The sequence below is a fragment of the Chlamydotis macqueenii genome, chromosome 17 (genome assembly GCF_036417535.1).
Source record: "Chlamydotis macqueenii isolate bChlMac1 chromosome 17, bChlMac1.mat, whole genome shotgun sequence".
Lineage (NCBI taxonomy): Eukaryota > Metazoa > Chordata > Aves > Otidiformes > Otididae > Chlamydotis > Chlamydotis macqueenii.
The window spans coordinates 11,510,474-11,533,635 of record NC_141572.1 but is presented as its reverse complement, the minus strand read 5'-3'; the positions used below and the strand labels follow the sequence as shown (position 1 = coordinate 11,533,635).

The following is a 23,162-nucleotide window of genomic DNA, read 5'->3' as shown; positions in this document are numbered from 1 at the left end:
TTTTCTTAAAATAATTTATTGCTTAGTTTAGAGAAGCCAAGTAAGTTGCACAAGAGGGACAGGCTGCTTTAAAAGGAGAGGTTCTATTGCTTTTTAATAGACATGAATAAAGTTAAGCTTTCTGCTCAGGTTTAGAGCTCTATTAAATATCTTGCTCTCCTACAAAAAGGACATTGGGATGTTTACTTAACTGTGTCATGTTACTACACATATAAAGAAAAAAAAAAAGGAAGTATAGTGATTTCAGATACCCATTCAAGCACTAACTCCTTGCAACAGTGGTTGCTAAAGAGCCTGGTAAGAAAGCATTCCAGCCAAGCATTTTTCCTAGCTTTCCTGAGCAAGCTGAACTTCTGCAGATGTGCTAGGGTTATCCAGCCTTGCCTGGAACAGTGCAGGATCAAAGCTATGAGCAGTGAATGTCATTCACCCTTTCCTTAGAGCCCTTTCCTTTGCATTCTTCTTGTACACTGGAATCTTTCCTTACAGTTAGCCACAGCTGTACAAAAACATTTAAACACAGCTATTCCATTGCACAGTTTCAATGAGGCCAGTTCCCTCCATCAAAGCAGACTTTTCCTCTTCCCTACATGGAAGATAAACTCAAGGTGACAGTTTCTGCAGATTCAGCTCAAACTGGTGCTAGCTTACACACAAGAACAATGCTAAAAAAATAATCAATACACTGACATAGTTTAGTTCAAGAGCAGTTGATACAGACAGCTGGTAGAATCAACTTTATTTACAGAATGTTACTGGGAAAGTGTCAAGTTAAAAAAGTATGAAAACAATCTTACAAGGACAAGCTGGTGATTGCATGTTTTACAGATTGTTTTAGGAACAACCACTAGAAGTACGGGTGATCTCCCAACAGATTCCACATTGGAGACTTCAGCTTGCTATTTCTGTACAACATGGTCTCTGCTGGACTGAAAAAAACCCACCACAGCATGCTGGCAATTGTTATAATACAGTCAAGTGATGTTTTTTTTTTTCCTGCTGCTGGTTTTGCATTCAGTGAGACCTATGAAAGAGCAAGTCTGTGAGAACTCTGGTTTTGCTTTCACCTTTTTTAAAAGCACAATGGCCTAAGTTAGATAGAGGACATGACAGCAGTACAAGACTCAACACAAGTGAGAAAGTGAAGTGAGAAACCATGCAGTAGAAGGATGGAAGAGAACACTTAACTGTTCAGGAAAGTGAAATGGGCTTAAAAGGAACACAGTATTTTAAAACCAAATATACACAGTAAGATCACAAAACTACCCGCATCCTCCCCCTTCCAAGCCAACAGAAGAAGACTCTAAAGGCAAGTTTCACAGTTATCGCATCAGTAGATGCACACTAGATTTAGGACAGTTCTTGGGACTCCCTTCTGTACGTGGAACTGAAGGCAGTATAGAACATACCACAGCTATGACTGAAGAGTTGAAGGGTGAGGATTGAAAGGCTCCATTTTGATGACCTTTAGTAACTGGTTTGAAAGATTAAAACGAGGAAAATACTGCAGCTAAACAAGGACCAGCACCAGCCCTCTTGAAAGAACTACAACCAGTAGGTACCTACAGTCTCTTTGCTTATGGCAGACCGAAGATCTGGCTGTATCGTTACTGTACCAGGTCCCATCCTCAAGGCTGTTTTGAGGACTAAGCAATTCTCTCATTTGATGGCAAGAGTCACACACACAAGGAAGAATCAGACCTTCATTATACAGACAGCAAGATGTGGGCTTTTCACTTTGACACTTTAGCTACACAGAGTGCACAGTACGTGACAGAAGAATGTGAGAGGGAGACCTAGGAGATGAGCAGCAAGAAAAGGCAAAGCAACTTTATCCTGTTCACTCACACTTAGGATATGCAACTTTAATCTTAAAGAAAGTCCCACACATACAATGGAGAAAGATCCAAACCATAGGCACAACTAAAGCTCAACTGTTACCAGCTACTCTTATGTACAGCTGTATAGATTCAAAAAGGCTACTCTAGGTGTATATATACAAAAGATTGTTTATACACAAGTCTGTACACAAGGGTCTATACATTTAGTTTTCTGCAGGAGGAATCCATAGCTGCTACCTCTACACTAGAGAATATCAGCACTTCATTCACATATCTTACAAAAACAAAAAATAGACACTTCCAGGATTAAACTGGCTTTGTCTTGCATCTAAATTTCTTCAGGCTTCACTATCCAAGCCATAATGGATCCTTTAGTCTTGATGCAGACATGAGACCAGGACAGGTGCCATGTGCTTTAGTCTCTCAAAAAGAAATTTTGCACAGAGTGCTAAAAATAAAAGCCCCAAAAAACCAAAACAGAGGTGAAGTCCTGACTATGGACAGTTTTATCCAGTCTAAAGAATCACAAGCGTCCCACCCAGTGGTCACTGTTCACTGCCGGTATTCCAGTTCATCTACGCTGATGACTTTGGATGGCATGGAAGGGAGAGGCTGCTGCAAGACATCTGAACCAAACCACTTCGCAAGGCCAATGGGAGAGCCACTTCTCTGGCTGGGGCGATGGTCAAGCTGTGTGTGCCCATGAGACAATCCAGTCCGAGACAGCACATTCTGGGGGGTTGTTTGTGCACCCGCGGGCGATCCCTGTGCTCCAGTGCCTGCAAAATGTAAAGCTGTTAGAGGTGGAGTAACACGTTCACCCAGCACTGAGATTTGCCCTAGAGCAATCACCTGATCAGGCATGTGAGCTGAGCGTGGCTTTTACTCCTTTTCTATTAGCCCTGGGAAATCCAGGCCCCACGTGTTTATTCTCGTTAGTACTCCCATGAACCACGTGACACAGCCAGTTCTGGATACAGCATTATGTAGGTTTTGGCTGGAAGACCAGCATCAAATAGCATTTTGTTTGAAATAGATTCCTCACCCAGCAAGGAAGGAAAGACCACATACACGCTGCAAAAGGCAGATCTGTCAGTAGCAACACATATCTTGAAACTGAATGCTTCACTTGGACTTTTCTCCTAGCACAAGAGCGGGAAGCAGCCAAAACTGCTGACACCCACACAAGATTAATCATTATTAGTATCTAAATTACCAGAGTAGCTTCTTGTTAGCCCAGTATACTGGAACAGGCCAACAAGTATAGTAGCTGGAGCAGCTAGTCCGCGATCTAAAACTCACACTCCTGTTTCTCTGCTCTAGCCTACCTGATCGTTGTAGCTGCTGTTGCATCATCGCTAGCTGCAGAGGTGTCCCAGAGCGTGGATTTAAGATGTGATGGCTGGTGGTTGGTAGCGGATAAAAAGGTTGGCCAAGGATGGGAGGAGATATTCCCTGCAAGTGAGACAGGTCCACTCCAGGAGGAAGCATACCTGTTGAACAGGAGTGAGAAAACATCTTACCTAATAAGCCTAAGGAACATAAGCAAAACAAATGTTTACATATTTAGATGGGATGGAATTTATTGCCTGGTTTTAAAAGCAAGTTTTGATGTAATAAACATTACCAGTAATGAGTATCAGTCTGTGCTGTTCCTAACAAAGTTAGTCTTACAGAGAACATGCATTAACTTAGGGGAAAACATATAGATTACCTGCTTGCAGCAGAGGAAGATGTTGCGGATGAACCCCCTGTGCCAGCATTCTCTGGACCAGTCCTGGATGCAGTTGATGAGTGGGTCGTACAATTGGGACATGGGGAACAAGGGGTACTTGATGAACAGGACGAAGAAAAGGGCCTCCCGGCACTGGGGAGGCCATTGTAGGAGTCTTTCTACCAGTTGATTTAGGCCTGTAGTCTTGCTCTTTGGTGCAACGATTTGCTTGGGTAAGAGGTGTGGAACACGCAGAGCGTTGCAGTGCAGGTAGTTTGGTACCTAAGGTGGGCAAAGTTTCTTGATCTGCATTCTCCACAGAACTAGACAGTAGGTTATCTGTAGCTAGAATTGAATACAGCTATTATTGTCCACAGCTAGAGATTACATAGTAAGCATCTGTCTTTCCTGGATGCTTTTGGCCAAATTATTTCAAAGCAGTAATGAGAAAAAAATATGTTCCACAAATATCCCTTGACAGAAAGCTTAAATTAGGTCAGAATCAGCAGTTAACTCCACCTTTAATTCTTATTTTTTATTCTTTCTTAGAAATTCTGAACTGGTAGCATGGATGAGTCAGCCCCAATGGAGACAGGAGGTACAAGGGATCCTCCCCAGGCAAGATTATAATTTAGAGTTGTGCCAGGAATCTAGCCCAAAGTGGTTTTTCAGATTAGATGCATCTGGGGGTTGGCAGCAGCCTTTTAAGTAAGACCTCAGCTTAGCAAGATTTGGAACCCTAAAGCACCTCAAGAAGCAACTTCCATAGACCACCTAGATCAGTTAGACAAGGCCTAAAATCTCAGAGTCATCCGCTACCAGGTGAGGTAGCAGTAATAGCTGGAGTGCTAAAAGGAAAAGTAAAATAGGAATTGCAAGCTACATCTGTAGTTACCAGTACTGAAGTACAGTGTCACGGCAATCAGGCTTGTTAGTCTTACTGGGTCAGGCAACTGGTATCAAGTATTTTCTCTTAATAGCTGCTTACATCAGTTAGGGTGACAAAATCCTTCCTAGATCTGCTACATTTAAAAGAGCTTAATTGGTCTCAGCTTTGATTGTTCAGTTAAGATGTCTCCAGAGTGCTACAGTTGCTTGTATTTAATTACTGGTGTAAGGCATTATGGAAGCATTCTTAATATGCTTGTTCATCAAGACCAGTTACAAAGAAACACTTTTGGTTCAGGCCTCTTAGTATCACTCTTGCTCAAACACTGACAGATAAGGAAAAAATGCATTTAAACACAGTACTGCTGTAAGACCGCAATTGAGGTGTACCCCCCTCCATAGCTCCAACCCATCCTCTTATTATAGACTGATTTCTACACCCTTCTCATCTCCACAAATCAGGAATATCTAACGTTAGCCTGGACATATCATGTGCTGAAGCTCTGATTCCACTCCAAATCTCTTGTGTATTATTTTAAAGCCATTACAATACCTTCATTTGGTCTCTGGTTTTCATCTTTACCATCACTGATTTTCATTTTCCCAGAAACTGGCTCCTCTTTGCTTTTTTCCTTGCTCTCATACATCTTGCGAATCACCGAGGTAGGTGTAAAGGAAGGAGACAGCTGCAGAGAACATAGTAAGAAGCAATGCCTTACGCAGTGCTGATTATCTAGGCCACACTATCTTAGTCAGGGGTGGACACCAATTCTAGCACATCCTTTCCATTTAAGGTTCTTTTGAATCAGCCACTCTGTGCCCCTGATTTTACTTCACTTCCTTTCATAGCTTTATTCTATAGTTTAAGCACTTCTCTTCAGCTTTTGCAGAAGTCCGATACCCTTTATTAAAACCAGCAGATGTTCTCAAAGTTAAGTGTTCCCTAAGCAAAGGCTTGAAACAAAATGGATGAGCAGTTTTGTAAATTACAGCTGTCTCATCCTAGCTGTTGGTTCAGAACAGCAGCTCAACAGGAGTTCCTACAGAGCTGCCTTATCTGTATGAACTCAGGGCTGCTGGATCTGCAGAAAAACTACTGCCTCACTCATTTTCCCCCCAGCGTTACACAGTATCTGTGGAAGCCGCTCATTTAGTACACAAAAGGATTGTTTGATTCACCAGTCTGTGTTAGTCCTGAGCTGCAAGTACTTGACTGATTAATTGGAAAATTTAGGTCAAAGCAACATTCTGTATAGTACTGAAGGCAGTGAGGCAACAGCTTGGCTTTGAGATTTTATTTTCAAAGTGACCCTGAAGGTCCTAGGTGATGTTTCAACCTACAGATACCTTGGTCAGCCACGTCATACCCAAACAGCAGCATTATGTGAAGCAGCCAATGGCTTTCAGCACTTCCCTTCTGAAAACTGAAGTACCAGAACACAAGGGCCCGAGTTTTCATAGTTATCCTCCTTCGGGTCCAGAAGACCAGGTCAAGGTAATACTAATGGTGCTTCTTCAGTTTTAGATAGGATAGCAGTCAGAAAAGGCTGTTTTCCAAAGTGAAGACATTGACTGAAATCTGAAGCGTAATTCATTCTTGTATCCTGTGGCCAGCAACGTAAGGTGAATGATTAACTCCTCTGTGGCCTCCCTTTCTCCCACCCGTTACAACTGCTGTAACCCTGGTGCTGCAGACACTTACAGCTTTCTCTACAACCATTACACATTAGGTACTGACCATACTGGTAATGGATGCTGCAGGGGCTGGAGAAGGCGCATTCCCTCTGTGTCCTGGTGCAGGCGATTTAGTCACTCGCTGCTGCCTGCTAACAGACAGAAGTTAGTAAGCAGTTCTGCTCTTGGCACAGAAATAACAGCAGGATGGCCAAGAACCAATACAAGCCTGAGTCACTAGGCCTCACATCTCATGAAAGAAAATAATCACATCAAAAATTAATTGACAGTGTACCCCTCAAAATTTTGCAGTCAGATACTCACCTGTTTCTGTAGCCATCTCTACTTTTGTCCATTTGGGGTTTACCAAAGCCATGCTGATAGAAGTTTGCTGCCTGTATGGCTAAGTCATGCGGTAATGCTAGTCCCTCTAATGCAGCCTGCTGTATTTCCAAGGGACTCATCTGGAATAGAGTTGTATAAAAAAAAACCAAACACAAATCAAAGCTTGTATTTGGTTGAGGTTTTTTAAAAATACTGAAGATACATACTGCTATAGCTACCAATGTCTTCACAAAGCATCTGCCCACTAACAGCCATAAAAAAAATCTTGTCATTGAGGTACACTAAAGTGGGTCCAATTGCTATGAGGTTGAGACTGTATTAAATTAGACTTTGCATCCTCACAGTCAAACAGAATTAAACATAAACATCTGAATCTAACAGCTAAGCATGTGTTTCTACAAGTTAGTTCTAGACTACACAGTATAAAGAGATGAATACACATCAAGCAAAAAGCATTCAATCTAACCTGAGCAGCAACTGGACTCATAGGCTTCCTTACACCTGGAAATGGATCCCCAAGCAATTGCTGAGAGCCTTGTCCAAAACCTAAAGAACATTCAACAGTTGTATTTAGAAGGACTAACAGTTTCGTTCAATGTAGACAATATACATCCTTAAGTTAAACATTCTACATTAATTAAGAAGTCCTTGCGAAGACTCTCAGCTTATCCTTTAAGTCTGCCCAGAGCTATGTCTCTTCCTTGTCACTAGGCTAGAGAGCTACAGGGAAGCTACTGGTAGTGTTCTGCAATACAAATAACCAAGTAGTCCCTAAAAATTAACTTCTTATACAGCAGTGAGCACATTACTCCACACCAGAATTTACTGTGAGGTCTAGCTGATTCGTCAGACATCTACGTTTTTTGGAGATTAATTTAACATTAGAAACTAGTAAATAAAAAGGCATCTTGCACTGAAGAGGCAGACACTAATCTAATTAGATGCCCACCAAGAACCACAAAGCTTTTATTGTTCTGTAAGGCATTCTTTAAAACAAACTTGAGCAATAAAAAAGAAAGACACTATTTTGCAACCAGTCTCACCAATGGGTGAAGACATTCTATGGCGCAGGTATTCCGCAGAAGCGGCTCGGGTTGGAAACACAGGTGGAATAGGGGGAGAAGGTGCTCTTTGTGTCAGTAAAGAGGCTGCAGGTTCCAAACCACCTATCAGGCCACTTAAGACATTTGATGAAGCAGGTCTGGTAATGGGTGGACCAAGAAGTTCCTAAGAATAAATAATAAAAGAATGTTCAGAATATGACCAGTTTATACTAACAAGTTCATTTACTACACTCCAAGCTATGCCACTTATAGCAAGTTAAAAGAGACAAGGTGGACTTGTGCAACTAGACACACCAATTCTGGATTGCCCTTAGAATTAGGCACTTAAGCAGGTTTTTCATTGTTAAGTGGTAATCATAGGAAATAGCATGACAAGACAAATTTTTAAGTAAACTGAACTAGTCAATAGTTCTTTCGTCTATAGTCATGTCTGACTACTGATCCCACAGTTGCCTTAAACCTCTTACTCTCAAATAATTTTTGTTTTCCTATCACACTAAGTACTCCCCACACCATGCAATAAGAAGTACCTGCAGAATATTCTTTGATAGAGGCTGGCCTGGCATCTCTGGAGGTGACATTAAATGGCTCTCAAGGCTCTGCTAAGAAAATGAGAACACTGTAAATTAGATGTAGATACAACAAGCATCAGACTCGTTAAGAGACAATCCACATTTGTCTCAGTGATACAAATAGTTCCACCTGTTCAGTTAGAACCATAGTTTATGCATCAGCCAAATAAAATCCCAGCAAAGTTAAGGACTGAGCTGGCTCACAGATCTTCCCTAGCTAAGCAAGTGCTTAGTGCCAGGCATCAAGTCTGAGTAAGATATGAGTTTATATAATTGTGTAAAGTGCAGATGAAATGTTGAGCCAAGTTGTCAACTGAAACTATACACAAACTGAAAAGTGTTCATATATTACAGAAATTATTTAAGATATTCTTCTATGCGTCAATATAAAGGGATAGCCAGAAATTAAAGTCTTGACTTAAGCATGAAATCAGTCTGCAAATTTCTCATGAGCCAAATTTACATTCTTCACTATCTTTTAGTGAAGTGGGATGAGGCTAAAAGTCCTTGGATATAGTTCGGCAGGAAAAACAGATGCTTTAGTCTTACACAGTTGTTAGAAGTATTTTATGGTCCCAGAAGTAGTTATTGACAGCTTCTGGGTCAAGCATACTGTTTAGGCAGTTAGAGGCAGGATGAAATTTCATACTACAATCTCTCCCAGTCTAAAGCTTAGTATCATCTGTTGCTAACAAGCATTTGGTTTTATTGTAGTAAACAGTTTTTAAATCCAAGTTTAAAGATACTAGCAAGATATCTGAGCTTTGCTAAGTGTTAGCTGTAGCCATACTGCAAGCGTTTTAACAGAGATGCCTTTCAATAGCGACACTAAGGTAACCATTAAACTAACACCAGCAGGTCTTCCATAAGGAGTACGCTGATGATGTCTGTTACATACAGAACCTTTTCTACAGAGTTGTTTTTATTAAATAAGGTTCAGACAGGTTGAGATCAAGTGTAGGAGAATCTTAGACACTAAGTCAAAACATTCTTCATAGTAGAAGATTCAGCCTTTTCATATAGGGTCTTTTTTTCGGGGAAGTATTTATATTCATCAGTTGGACTAGATATTCACATAGCTCCACTTTCAAGGTGGCAATTATTAGACTTCTCACATACTATGAGTTCTAAGGCTTTCAGAAACTTAATACAAAATCAATCCTGCAAACTCTGAACTAAAAGAGTCCCACTTTCGACTACTTTAGCTAGGCAAAGTTACTGAAGCACCTCCCATGCTTCCCCTCCCAAGCAACAATATTCTAAATGTAAGTCTATATTTCATGTCCTGCTGTATCCAATTAAGGCTCACATATTATTGGAAGGGTCATTTAAGGGGTTTCCATTTTGTACCCCATATCAAGATGAGGTACAAATCTATTTACAGTTCAGAAGAGTCAGGTGTCTGCTACTTACATTGACTTTGGGCTGTGAAGGTAGAGTCCCACTTGCCTTCATACTGCTGACCAGTTTGTTAAATGCAGTCATATCTCCATCTTTCTTGATCTGCCTTGAGCCAGTGACATTCAATGCTTCCTCCATTTGCTCAGCCATAAATGGAGTAGCAATTTTCCCCTCCTGATCCACTTTCAGGCCTTTTAGCCCAGCTTCAACTTCTTCCACTGAAAGTACAACTCCTGAATGTGCTGAGAAATACAGGAGAAATACCAGTAAACCGTGGTTCTCTGTTTACAAGCGAGCTAATAATTCTCATGCAGGCGTTGAATACAAGTTGTCTGAAAACAAGGAACAGCCAAAAACTTATCTCCCGATATTCATACTAGGTGTCAAACCATGTCTGACCCGTGTTTAGACAATATTCTAATATTCAAAGTAAGATTATTAGCATGCACAAATACAGACAATGTAAGACTCCACAAGAACCTGTTTATGTTTCAGCTGATAAGTTCTCAGGAGCTTTCATTTATCCTGTGAGACATGTCATTACTACACTTTATGACCTCACTAGCTTTCAAAAGACAACATTCATCTGACAATTGAGTTTGTTCTTTTCAATTAGGCAAGTTCCTTTTATCTTATACTCCAGGAGACCAGATGGTCTTACAGCCACAGTGTAAGTGATATCAAATTGTCCAAAGCTATCACAAGTAGAGAGAATACATACCTGAAAAACTCAGATACTTTGGAGACTCAGTTACACACTTAGTTTGGTGTGCATACAGTCTGAAGTAGATTATTTGCTCATAAATTAAAGCCACTATAGAAAGATTCCACTGGCACAACCAGAACAAGGTACAAGTGTTATTAAGCACTACTTTTTTCCTGTGTATACATATGTAAATATCAGTGCCCAACATCAAGGCTAGACATGCTTTATGGACCAGCTAACACACATCACAAGGTATGACACCTTAAGAGAAAAGGAAGAAGAGATAGGAGCATGTCATGGGTTGCTGTAGCAGATGGTGGCCCAAAGATTTACTGGAAATTTGGGCAAGAAGGTGGAGAAAAGAAACAATGATGCAGACATGCAGTATGGAACATGAAAAATAGGATGTTGGTGGAAAGGAATTGACCCGAAACCTCCACAACACTTGAAGAATTGTACAGCATTTTATGGGAATACAGAAGCCACATCAGCTACTTCTGAGTGAATGGAAGCTTCCCCACAATTTTTTGTTCTTTCACACTTGGTTTGTGAGGATCAAAGTTTAAAAAGCTTTTAGTAGGAAAGTTAGACTAAGCAGAACACAGAAAAGACTTAGTTCTATTTAAGTCAAATTAAGAAAGTTCTCCACATGATCGCTGACACTCCTTGCTCTCAGCTTGGATACTTCAGAATATCTGCAGTGCTTGGATGCTTTCCTTCCTAGCTGCTTCACACAAATCACATGGTAGCATTACTTTTCATTCAGTCCAGATTACGTGGCAATACATGCTGCTTGCCAAAGAGAAACCAATTTGCAACTATACCTCGAGATTTCAAAGCACACATGCATTTCGTGCCCTCCATGCATGCTATGGGACAAACATGCAAATCCCAAATTTGGAGGTGCCCATTGAACATTAAGTTTAAAGTCAGCCCGGAAGTCTGTTCACAACAGCCGATGCTAACAAAAGAATTCTAACAGAGTAAACTCCTTGGAATCCCATGATTCTAGCCAAGTTAACATAACCAAGATAAATTTGTTCTTATAGTGAACTTGGTGTTAATTAATTAATGCACTGAACAGCAAGTACAGACCATAGTGCTTCAAGTGCTAGCAACAGTCTTGAGAAGTTCAAGTTTACAGTATGCAGTGGAGAAAATTGACATCCTCAAGCCACTGCTCATTGTTTTAGATACCGATACTTAATAGATCACACGTGATCCACTAGAGATGCTTGTGAAAGTGACTTACACTAAGTTTTTGGTAAAGCCAGAATTTAAATGCCATGTAGTTTCAGAGCTGACATTACCACTCTCTAGCATGAAAACCTTTTGTAAATGCCATCGACAGAGCTGGAAACTCAGATCAAGACTTGCATCATTGTAACTTATGATTATTACTGGCCAGTAAAGCTGTCTGAGAGAGTCCTGATGTCATCCTGTGATTAGGATGAAAAGAATCAGTGATGATGTTGACACAACTAAGATCTGTTGAATACTGGGTTTTCAGCAGTGTAAGTAAACCTGTAATACTTCCTACTCCTGGAGCTGGCAGTTGAGGTTTCCAGAATACCAAGCCTCTCGCCTTGAGACACTGCATCACAAGAACTTGACAATATCTGAAGAGGCACTTACTGCTCTCTCTAAGCTTTTCCTTGTTGGCTGAAAGACTTGAGAGAAGAGGTTTTAAGTCCACTTTGGCTTTCTGTAGCATTTCTAGGATGTCCACTTTGTTTTCAGAGTGGTCTTCCAAGGGAATGGGAGCAAAGTAGTTTCCAGAGTTCTGGCCAGGGGAGAGAATGGCTTGCTCTAGACCTGAAACAGCAAAACCAGGAGCACTGCGACATCAGTTTACCAACCCAATGTCTCAAGATGAACATACACTGGTAACCAACTTCAATACATCACTGAAAAGTTACGCCTCACTCTCCTTGCCCAAGATCAGCTGGAAAGTCATCAGGAACAAGACAAGAACATTTATAAAAAAGGACCTTACAGCTCCTTACTCTGAGAGCTTCCAAAAGAATGTCAAGTGCTTAAACTGTGTGAGAATTCACTATCCTAAAGCTTTATCTGCCATGTTCTTATTGAATTAGTAGGAGAGAATATGGAAGGAGGCTATCTGACTCCGTATTTTCCTGTAGTCTTACCTGCTAGCCTCTCCAGTTCCTCATGTGGTGTAGATCTCAAGCTGCTTGACCGACTTCCAGAACGACTAGGATTAGAAAACCACCTGCTGAACCTGCTGGCAGACACTGAACCTTCTCCCAGCACATCCTCTATCATCTAGATTACGGGGAAAGAAACAGATCATCTTAAAAGAAGCAAGATTAACAACATATTTGAGAAGCTTTACTGTGCAACCAAGATTCTTCTGCTACAGACAACAGGATGCTGCTCCCAGAGATTTAGAAGCTTTGGACTGCTTTTTTTCCCTTCTAGTGTGGCAGCACTGGCCTAGTCAGTTAGCATAACCCATCATACATCTTTTATTTACACCAAATATTTGTTCAGAGTAAAACTATAACCAAAATAGCATAATCAGAGAATCCAAAGACCATTAACTATATTATTTTGAAGTTGATGTGCAAAAAATTAAGAAGGATTTGCCACAAGAATTAAAACAAATTCTAACTAGTAATTCTGACAGCCAGATGGCTCAAGGCTGGTCCTTATCACTGTACAGAAGCAGTACTCTGATCTGTTGTATTTTCTGTAATCGTGATTCAATTCAGTTCCAGGACCAGCCAAGGACAGCAGAAACACTACTCCGAGTTGTGAGCATCCCACAAGAGCTAGGGGAGAAGGCCAGTAGCTAAGGGCTACTTGCTCGCACTTCACGTTCTGGGAGCAAGAGGGTTGCATTCTTCAAGTCCATGGACTCTGTGTCATCAGCAAAGTACTGGCAGCTAGCACCTTCCTCCCTCCAGGCAGAACTGAGGTCACTAAGCAGGACTGCATAAGAGCTCGTCTGTTAGAAGTCCCTACAGTTCATAGCAACTGTTTACCACTTTGCTAATCACAACAAGTATTTAAAAAAACAGCGCATTACAAAGTTTAACTAAAGCTCTTCCTATCTTGCAAGATAGTATCCAGTTAAAAGCCTGCTCAATAGGCACAGGTGCAGTTTCACCATGCAGCACATTTACTTTTAGACAAAAGGAAGAACAGCTGCCTTCTGCCAGAGCAGCTCTTTTCTCTGGAAGAAGGGGCACACAACACTATTTACACCAGCAAAAATAAGGTAGCATTGACCCATTTGGTTTTGATTGTTTGAATCTAACCTGTGAGAAGATTAAGACAGTTATGCCAGGAAAGGTACAGATCTAGTATAACACTTGTCACAGACATATCACCAATACAAAGAAAGAATATTAAGATACGCTCTGGCTAGCCCAAAACTCACTTTTGTGGCAAATTATAACATCTACCCATTACAGTTTCATCAACAGATATCGTGACTTGTGAACTGCTTGCTTTTGAATGGAGTCACTATCTTGCAGATATGCTGAAAATCAGATTGGCAAGTCTAAAGACCCTTATTTACAGCTTCTATAGGGAGAACAAACTCTCCACTATGTATTTGTCAAATTACTCCCACCATATGATAAGCCTTTTTTAATGCAAGCAGCTTCTCCATGTTAAAGACTAGATCAGGATTCTATTTTTCTAAATTTTATACCAAATCTGTTTCTTTGCTGTCAAAATATGAATGTTTGGTTGGTTCTTTTTAAAAACACATTTACCTTTCCACAACATAATCTTTTTACTCAAATTCTATCTACTAATAAGTTATACCATCTAGAATACTTAAGAATAGCTTTTCTTCCTAGTAAGGGAGAGGTCAGAACATGAACATCAGTAGTTGATGAATTAGGTCCATGCTTAGTATTTGCTAGACCTGCTTACTACTTCTTGTGGAAAAGAGGAAAAAGCATGCTAAGATACAGACCAGCTATAGCTTTCAGACTAAAAGCAGATAACTCCAACCATCCACTATTACCCCTAGAGACAAGATGTTCAAGAACTGCACACTACCAGCAGAAGTACCAGAATTACTGGTATTGATAACAATGGAACTATATCTCAGAGACAGTATTCATCAGGTGTTCCCAGGTCTACTGCTTTCCAGGAAGCTTGCACAAAGCATCAATTTGCTGCAATTCCCAGACTTTGCTGCAAAAGGTTGCTTTCAGCTATACTAAACTTGTACAGTGATCCTTCTCTGAACTTATCTGTAATATTTCCAAAGAAGATCCATCCAGGACACCGGTTTTGACTCTTCAAGTAATGATCAAAAGAAAGGAAAAACAATCAGCTCGTTTGCCTCATACATTTTCTTTGGAAATGGAGCCAGTCCCAAGGATAACACTTCAGAAGTAACTCTAACACTCCAAAGTTAAATCTCTGCAAATTCATCTTAGACTTACACACTGCATACAGCAACTTTCACAAAGCAAGTTTTAGCTTTCACCAAATGCAGCAGCAGCAAAAATGCTTCTCATGAATACAGTCTTGAAAACTAACAACATCTCACCGAAGCCAGGCCAGGAACACTTTTATCCAAGTTAAAGAACTCATTGAAGTCAAACTCTCCTGGAGCTGGTTCTTGTAAAACAGCTTCCCTAGGAACTTCTTGATCTGCTGGAGTTTCATTGGCAAGGGCAGTTTGCACTTCATCCTCTTCTGCCACTCCACCATTGCATTCTATCCCTTAAAAAGAAAACCAAGTGATTGCTGAGTTGCTGAACTTGACTATTTTCTGTAGGAACAGTGCCTAACAGTCACTGTATTTGCCTAGGAATTAGAAGCACAGGACCAGAAGTAATTTAACTATCTGATATCTCATCAGTTACATTGTGCTGGCTGCAGTCTGCCACAACAGAAACTATGACCCACTAGAACCCTAGCACATTTTCTACTTGAAGAAAATAAGAATTGCCATTGAATCACGCATAAACAACAGCATCCTGATCAACTCAGGAAGTACCCAGAACAGATCAGACATTACTTCACACCAAGCAGACACCAGCTGTTGCAGTAAGCTGACAGCCACAGCTGTTTTTCCATGAAGAATCCTTTGGCAGCTCCTGCTTTCTTCCTAGATGGCCCAGAGAGCAGACTCTCTGAAAGCTGGTACTTGACATGAGTTGTCTTCGTATTGTCAACATATGACAAATATCACTGCTACTTCTCCAGCAGGAGCAAAGCATGTGTCATATTAAAGACTTACCAAGCTTGCATAGGTGCCACAAAAAAAAACCCCAAAAAAACCCTGTGGCATAACTACAAATCTGGTATACTTGAAACTCTACTGCACTTTAGTGAAGTGAACTAAACCTGAACTCTTCAGGTTTATGTTGTCCATCTGCCGAATTTCTAGCATTAAAAAGTAATCTCTCTTGCCTCAGAGAAGTTTATACTACAGCTTTGAAGTCAAATGACCACAGACAAATTAAGATAGTTTCCAAATTCAGCTTAAAGCTGTATTACTGGCAGCTGTGTCCAAAACAATGTTCCTAATTCTAGTATTACTGTAAGAAAAAATACTTACAGTACGCTAGCTTAAACCAAGCTTTCAGCAACCAGCAGGATATAAAAAAAATTAACATGACCCTTTTAGTAGCCTATGAATTCCCGATACCATTCAACATCCACAGAAGTTTCTTTTACAGCCCGAGTCCTGCCTTTCTTTTGGAAAGAGTATTTTGTCACTTAAGGGTATTTGCAATCCAAAAGATCAATCATGTGCATTATGTCTTGTGCTTCTGGATGACCAAAAGCTATGCAAGTTTAAGATTAAAGACTGATAAACTGTGTTATTCTTTATGCTTGCCTGGATCTGTAACAAGCACTTCTATATCCAGCAATACGTCATACTGGCAGACAAGCAAAGTTTTTGTCAAATTTAGCCATTACCTTCTTTTAGCGAGGCGGTACGTCGTCTTGTACGTTTTCTCCCTTTGTGATCTTCCTCCAAGATTTTATCATCAAAGCCTGTGAGCTCAATGGTTTCAGACTGACTTGTAGGACCAGCAGAGAACCACTCAGGTTCTTCTTCAGTGTAAGAGTCATTCCTTCTTCGCTCCCCAAAGACACGTTTGCTGTCACCAAACTCCCTCTGAAGTGAGATATTAAAAACATTAACCATTAGATGTTGTTTCATAAGATTCCTCCCTGATCTCCAAAGCAAATGACCACCTTTTCACAGCAGTACTGGGGTTTTACTGAAGTTTAAATGCACACTCAGCATGCTCAGTAAGCTTTTAAATTTTAAGAACTTCTGTTGAATTTCTGCTTTATTACACTGAAGGCTATTGCTCTGCAAGTGCCTATATAAACTCAGTTTTGTATCCTGGGAGGTAGGCTAGTGGTTCCTCCATTTCCTCTCCCCCACCCTGCCCCTCCTCCTTAATAACACCTGAAAGCATGGAGAGTTTCCATTTGCCAAGGTTAAAGACAATGCTCACTGACAACAGCTAGCTCAAGAACTATGAACAAACTTCTGACTTTGGAATCTCTTGCTATTAAGTCTGCACAGGAGAGGTTTGTAATAGACAAAGTATTAGACGGATCCCAGTTGAGCTGTCAGAAGGATTGACAACTGATTTTTTGAAGCACCAAGTGCTCACCCTTTAAACTGTAGAGATGCTCGTAAGAAAAAATAGCCTATTGCATGGAACACTTAACTGCTGTATGCAGCCAGCCTGCCCCTGTTGCTTTTAGTGGGGTGTCCAAAGCTCTGATTTAATATGCAATCAGGAAAATAAAGAACAAACCCTGAAGCGTTTATCTTTGTAGTCTCTGTCACGATCTCGGTCTCTTGCATCTCTAGAATCACGTATGTCTTTTTCACCACTCCGGTGGTCTTTATCAAAGTTACGAGAAGAGATAATTCTTCCACTGCCAATCCTACGACCACCAATAACACGGACACCATCATTTTCCTTTTCTAACGGGCTCCCTGCTCGACGTGAGCTAACAGCTGCAGTTACGTGACAGCCGCCTCCAAAGCTTCGCCTTTGTGGACTTAAGACTACATCCAAGTCATCTTCTTTCACTCGCTCTCTTGGATCTACAAATCAAAGAGAACACAGAGAGCATCAAGTTTAATGTATGAGTAAATAGAAGCTATTTATCCATACAATAGCCTTCTGTTCCACACCTTACTGCTATCTCAGAGCTTTCTGAAGGAAAACACTTTTTTTTGCAAAGCTAATCTAGCTGAGACCACAGGCAGTGCAGAGGAAAATTAAATTTACAGCTGGATATTGAGGAATCATTGCTGTCTCCTAGGAAGTATTGCTCTATCACTATAAGACCTTTCAAGTACTCAGTCTTGAATTGCAGTCCAATTGTCCCCTGTAACTGCATTATTACATACGTATTTACTATTATACGGGAAGAATAGTAGGACATAACTGACTGCTACCTAAGCTTGTCCTTAGATAACAGTTACCAGAATACTAGGAACTAGACTATACTTGGAGCAACCAAGACTTCCTTGACACTTGTTTTATGCAAATCATTTTGAGAGACTTTTAGCCCCATTTGCACCATGCCAGAGGAAAGGTTTTGCCAACAGCCTATGTTCAGTTTTGAGTCTTGTGCTGTAAGCATGCACTTACCTACTATCCTACGCATAAGGGAAGTCCGATCTGAATCCAAGTCTTTTTTAAAGCTTTCCACTGGTGAAGTTCTTCCTGAACTTGGATATAAAGATGCATGCCACTTCTCCGGATCCCAGACACCATCGCTATGAGATTAAAATTGCAGGATTGTTGACTAATTTTAGTCTAATAAATAATTTTTATTACTGCTGCTGAAAACCTAGAATTGACTGACTAGCAATCTGTACAAGTAAAATACATCTTTCATACCCAACTTCTAAATCTTAGCTTTACTATATTACCTCATACATGATACTCTGGATCCACACTGTGAGAGTAAGAAAGAATAGTAACCAGCATCAGATTATAAAAGGGACAACATATGGACATGTCCCACCAGTCATTGGTGAAGTTTGCCTGGTACACTGCAAACAGCTCAAGTAGATTAAATGCCACTGTTGTTAAGTATTCAGAAAATTTTATCTCGATGTCATACCTACTTGTACAGTAAGTTAATCCGAATAGTAAAGATATTGCTGTTTAGCAAACTTACAAACACAAGCAAAGAACACACTCATCTTCATTTTTAAATGAGGTACACTGTCAACATGGGAGATTAATCCAACAGGCAAGTCAGCCTGTTGCAACATGACCTAGTCAGTCCCTCCTATACAGCCATCTATAGTCTTGGGAGTTTTTCCCTGCAAGTCTGTAAAACCTGTGTTGTGTGAAGTTATTTTCTGCTGGATCTCATGTTATAATCTTCGTTCAAAGCACAGAATTCCGAGCTAGAGTATTAAGCCTTCCCCAGTAGAGTAGTACGTCTGAAAGCACTGTTGTACACTGAAGTCTGGAGGATGTATCGTTTGTATTAATGTAAGTGCACTTCTTTGCTAAGAATTTTTTGCAATTTAAACTTTTATTTTGAAATAAATATATATAGGTTTTGTATAATCAAGAAAATACCTGTCATATTTTTCAGAAAGACAAGAAGGTCTTTGCTTAGAGTAGGGACGCTCTTTAATATCCAGCAGTTCCTCCTAAGAAAAAGGATTAAGTTAGTTCCAGTTCTCACCCAGGCAAGATTCAAGTGACCCAAAATATCTATTCCAGACTGCCTCTTCAATTTAGTGTTTTAATTTGACAACCCAAGTTTCCCAATATTTTGTTTAATTTCCTTGAAATATAGCAATGAAAAGTTGACATTAGACAGTAAGTTTATTTTTCAGTTCTTCTACCAGTGGCCACTGAGCAAAGACTTATCTGAAGCACTAAGCCTTACTAGGTCAGGTTCAGTCCTCGTTAACACTTCAAAGGCTGTTCACATCATACATGTTTACCTATTCGCTTCCCTGGACAATTCAACCTATAAGGAAGACAGACATCATTGATACTGGAGCTAGTAAGTTCTCTAGATGGAAATCAAAATCGCTATGTTCAATGCTATATGAGATTCAGCAGGTAAAAAAACCCATTACAGTACCAGTTACTAACTTAGATCTGGAAACTCCAGACAAGCTTGCTATTTCTGACCACAACCAATTCCAAGATACCTAAATGCGTGTTATACAGCTATTTTTGCTCTACCCAATACCGTATCAACGCACAATGATTACTTAAGTTTTCGCACTTTCTACCAGCTTTGAAACACAGGCCGTAGTTTACTATTGCACACCCCTGAGCAGTTAAGTCATTTGAGGCAGACTAGTAATCCATCTACAGTCTCACTGCAGTTTACCACATTTAAAACGTGTTATTAATGGTGTGACCATCAGAGCTCTGAATTACCATTAACTTGGCTGCAGTCAAGACACACATTTCTAATTACACGTACTCCTTCTCCCTAGATTACCTTTCTTCAGGCTGCCTCACTCCCAACTGTACTGAACTGATTCAGAACTGTGCAGAAATCAGTGGGCAGCCGAAAGGATAAAGAGATTCTAACAGTAGACACCACATAGCAGCCAAACTGAAGAAAGAAGCCTTTTTACTGTTTTCCCAAGAACATAATAACCTCTAGAGAGCTTTTACATCATTATCTCCATGTTATTAAAATCAGTTCGTTCAGTACATGAGCTTGTTTTCAAATAACAGCTTGGTAGCTGGACAAAACCTTAGTATGTACGCACGCACACACACACACATCCAAGCATCACCCTGTACTAGTCTTCAGCAAAAAGAGTTCCATTAAAGGGAGGGAGACTGGCCTCTGTACCTACAACTTCCCAAAATAAATCTTGATCTGTGAAGAACATCTGTGCTGTAACACTGTCATAGCCTGATGTAGATATGACAGGTATTAACAGCGCTGCCCATCACCAGACCTGAAACTGAAGTTTTGTTGGCCACGAGAGGGAGTCCATAGACTCTCAATCAGACCCTACCGCAATGCTTCCATTGAAGTGAGGAAAATTTGAATTGTTTCTTGGCTTTCACTCATTAACTGCGCACCCTTGGAGCAACAGCTTCCAAAGGCATAGCTCAGACTATATAACACACTCATAACAGAGGAGATTAACACTGTTGCTTCCAGAGTGTGGTTTTGGGTGAGTTTTTTTTTTTGTTGTTCAATTCACACTCTAGTACTTTTAAGTCAGTAAGGGGGAAGTTATGTTTAGCTGTTAATAAACAGTTTTATTCAAACAGTTTAAAAGGGATTCATAATACAAGCCAATTGTTTTCCTACTGGTATTAAATGAATATGAACTGTTAAAGGAAATCAGTACCCTCACCAAATCAGCAGCACATGTTCTGAAACAGTGTTCCTCCCACCCCTAATTAGCAGGAAATTGGATCATGTGGAAACAGCTTACAATGTTGATTACATGAGCACCTTACACCAACTATATTTAAGATGCTACTTATAAAAAAATAATGTATCATGCAAGATATTTTAACACAGATTGATTTCTGATGTTTCTTGACCTTAGACTCCTTGGAAACCAACAGATAAACAAGACTAGATGCCTTGTGGCACTTGTTCTGCAACTTTATCCTGATCAGAAACTATAACATATTAACAAAACCAAAGCAACAAATGCATCCATTTCAGTGTACAGCTAGCAGCAGCATTAGCTGAATACTACCCAAAAAAGCAAGCAGAATGTGAAGCTGCATTCAGTTACTGCTCTTGAGAGGAGCTGGGCAAGACTGAGTGACTACAGATAACACTTTTCCAACAGCAAAAGTTTAAAGACAGCTCCTCTCCTTAGTTGAATAGGTCTGAACAGTAGTACACTTTGCATCTTAAAAGTTTAAGTGTACATCTTTGCTAAGAAGTTAGACAGAATTAGAGAGCCATACTATTGCCATGTAAGTTTTGCCAGCTCTGAGGTACTCAGCTTATTGTTGACATCTAGTTACAATAAGCTAACTCTACTATCTCAACAGAACAGAGTCACAATGATAACTCTTTTTTCTTTAAAAAAAAAAAAACAACCTACTAGGAAGCTAACAGTTCAGAATTCCTCAAGTAAGATAACACAGTCAGCAACAGTACACTGTCTCGCTCTGTTCCACACTTCAGGCCATTTGTTGCAAAGTATCTTAATAGATTTCCACAAAGCAATCACCACCTGTTCCCACAGCTTTCAGCAGTGAGAAAATCAGCCACCATTAAAGACTCTTTCCAAAACCATGTTTCAGCAGTGGTAGTAAAACCCCAAATAAGATTTGAACCTTAAACCCCACAATATAGCAAACTCACTTAGTACTGAAACTTTTTTTTTTTTGCAAAATGTTTAGTTACTGTTCTTCCATTCAGACATATATTTGGATATCACAGCTAAACAAAAGCACCTGTGTTGAAGTTTTAACACTAAGAATTGGCTGGAGTCATAGGTGCTTGGGCTTCCAGCAGCCAAATGTGAGCAATTCTAAGATTACCAAAGGCATCTTAGTAAACACCGTTAAAGCTCCTGATAAGATCTGGTGTGCTATATGTTCCAAGGAAGCAGCATCTAGTATAAGGAAACACTTCGCTCAACTTCTTAAAGGAGTATTGCTGAAAGCAGAACTAGAACTACGAAGTGCAAGTGCTTGAGAAAGCTGGTAGAACAACATACTTCGGTCTCTGTCATAATCTCTCCAGCACATGCTGTGATGCGCTCAGATATTAAAATAAGGTGGTAGGAATCAAAAGTATATCAAAGACAGGATTGCACAGCTACATCACATTTAACGAGTAGCTAATTTTATATTATCTCGGAAACTAACTCAGGTAAAGGCTTTTCAGCCTTCACCTTACTGCTTCCCTCCCACAGCAGCCTCTACCTCCCATTCTACCTCTGTGACCAACAGCTCCACACAGAACTTTCAGAGGAAAAGGGAAGAGCACGAACCTTTGTGTAACGATGAGGGTATTTTGTTGTAATTCTGTTCAACTCCAGAAAAGCATCACCATTTTCAGTTTCTGTTATGCCTCCTCTTTTATCCATGATTACTTCAAAGCCTTTGACCACGGACCTAATTAAAACAAAACCAAGCCGTCAGATTTCGAGACAGACGTTTCCAGCGGGTGCATGTTCCTTCCAGCCCAAGACTATTTATTTCCTAGATACAGCAGATAACAAACGCATTCCCCAACAGCGCTTTTTCCATAGTTGCAGCTTCCCCTACCCCAGCTCTCCCTGGAGCACTCGGCCCGCTCCCGGAGCCCAGCCAAACCCGCCCCACAGCACCGGCCGGGCTCCTAAGCGGCTTTAGCACAACAAAGGTCCCCCCGTGGGCACCACCGGGAGAAAAGGCGGCGAGCGCCAGGGCCGGGGGGAGCGGGGCTGCCGGGCCCCCCTCGCCGCGGCGCCGGGAGGAGACGGGCGCACTCGCGTGGCGGCGGGGGCAGCGCGGCCCGGCTGAGGCCCCGTCCCGGAGCCCCGGAGCCGAGGGGGGAGGACGGCGGCGGGGCAGGTGACTCAGCGGATCCTCACCTGCGCCGCTCCCCCCACCCCGCCCCAGTGCCCGTACTCACCGCGCCGGCGGCGGGTCTCCCGACAGCGCTCCGCTGAAGGCCTTACCGCCGCCCGCGGCGTTTCCTGCTCCCGGCCACCGGCTCCGCTTCGCCCCTGCCCGCCTTCACCCCGGCGGCGCCCTGCGCCGCTTCGCTCCCCCCCCCCCGCCCCCCCTCGACGCGCCACACGCGCACCGGGCCGGCGCCGTCCCCCGCCCGCCTCCGCTCGTCGCGGCTCCGGCCCCCTCCGCGCTGCCTCGCGCGCCCTCTCCCTATTCGCCCGACTCTGTCTCTCCTCAGCCGCCGTAACCGGGGCCTTCCGCTGCCCACTCCGCACCCCTTTAATGGCCCGCGCGCAGGCGCGGCGGCGGGAGCGCGCACCGGGGCTCCCCTGCGCGACGC

The 23,162-nt window shown here is 41.5% G+C and overlaps 1 protein-coding gene across 8 annotated transcripts; it reads right to left on the bottom strand.

The window, feature by feature from the left end:
• Positions 1–722: 722 nt before the first annotated feature.
• On the bottom strand, positions 723–23,070 carry EIF4ENIF1 (eukaryotic translation initiation factor 4E nuclear import factor 1). 8 transcript variants are annotated; one of them, XM_086761366.1, is made up of 20 exons: positions 22,782–22,795; positions 22,156–22,279; positions 19,098–19,181; positions 18,782–18,855; positions 17,834–17,961; positions 16,985–17,280; positions 16,125–16,326; positions 14,743–14,918; positions 12,356–12,491; positions 11,841–12,020; positions 9,512–9,741; positions 8,057–8,128; positions 7,506–7,689; positions 6,929–7,008; positions 6,442–6,581; positions 6,182–6,269; positions 4,997–5,129; positions 3,556–3,900; positions 3,170–3,334; positions 723–2,620 (listed from the first exon to the last, which is right to left on the bottom strand). In XM_086761366.1, exons 5-20 carry the CDS (start codon positions 17,847–17,849, stop codon positions 2,394–2,396), a joined length of 2,670 nt encoding a protein of 889 aa, XP_086617492.1. In that variant the 5' UTR covers positions 17,850–17,961; positions 18,782–18,855; positions 19,098–19,181; positions 22,156–22,279; positions 22,782–22,795; the 3' UTR covers positions 723–2,393. The 8 variants fall into 8 exon arrangements, with proteins under 8 accessions (XP_086617492.1, XP_086617485.1, XP_086617484.1 ...); XM_086761359.1 differs by lacking the exons at positions 19,098–19,181; positions 22,782–22,795 and adding an exon at positions 22,956–23,070; XM_086761358.1 differs by lacking the exon at positions 19,098–19,181 and having other exon boundaries at positions 22,782–22,893.
• Between the last annotated feature and the right edge of the window lie 92 nt (positions 23,071–23,162).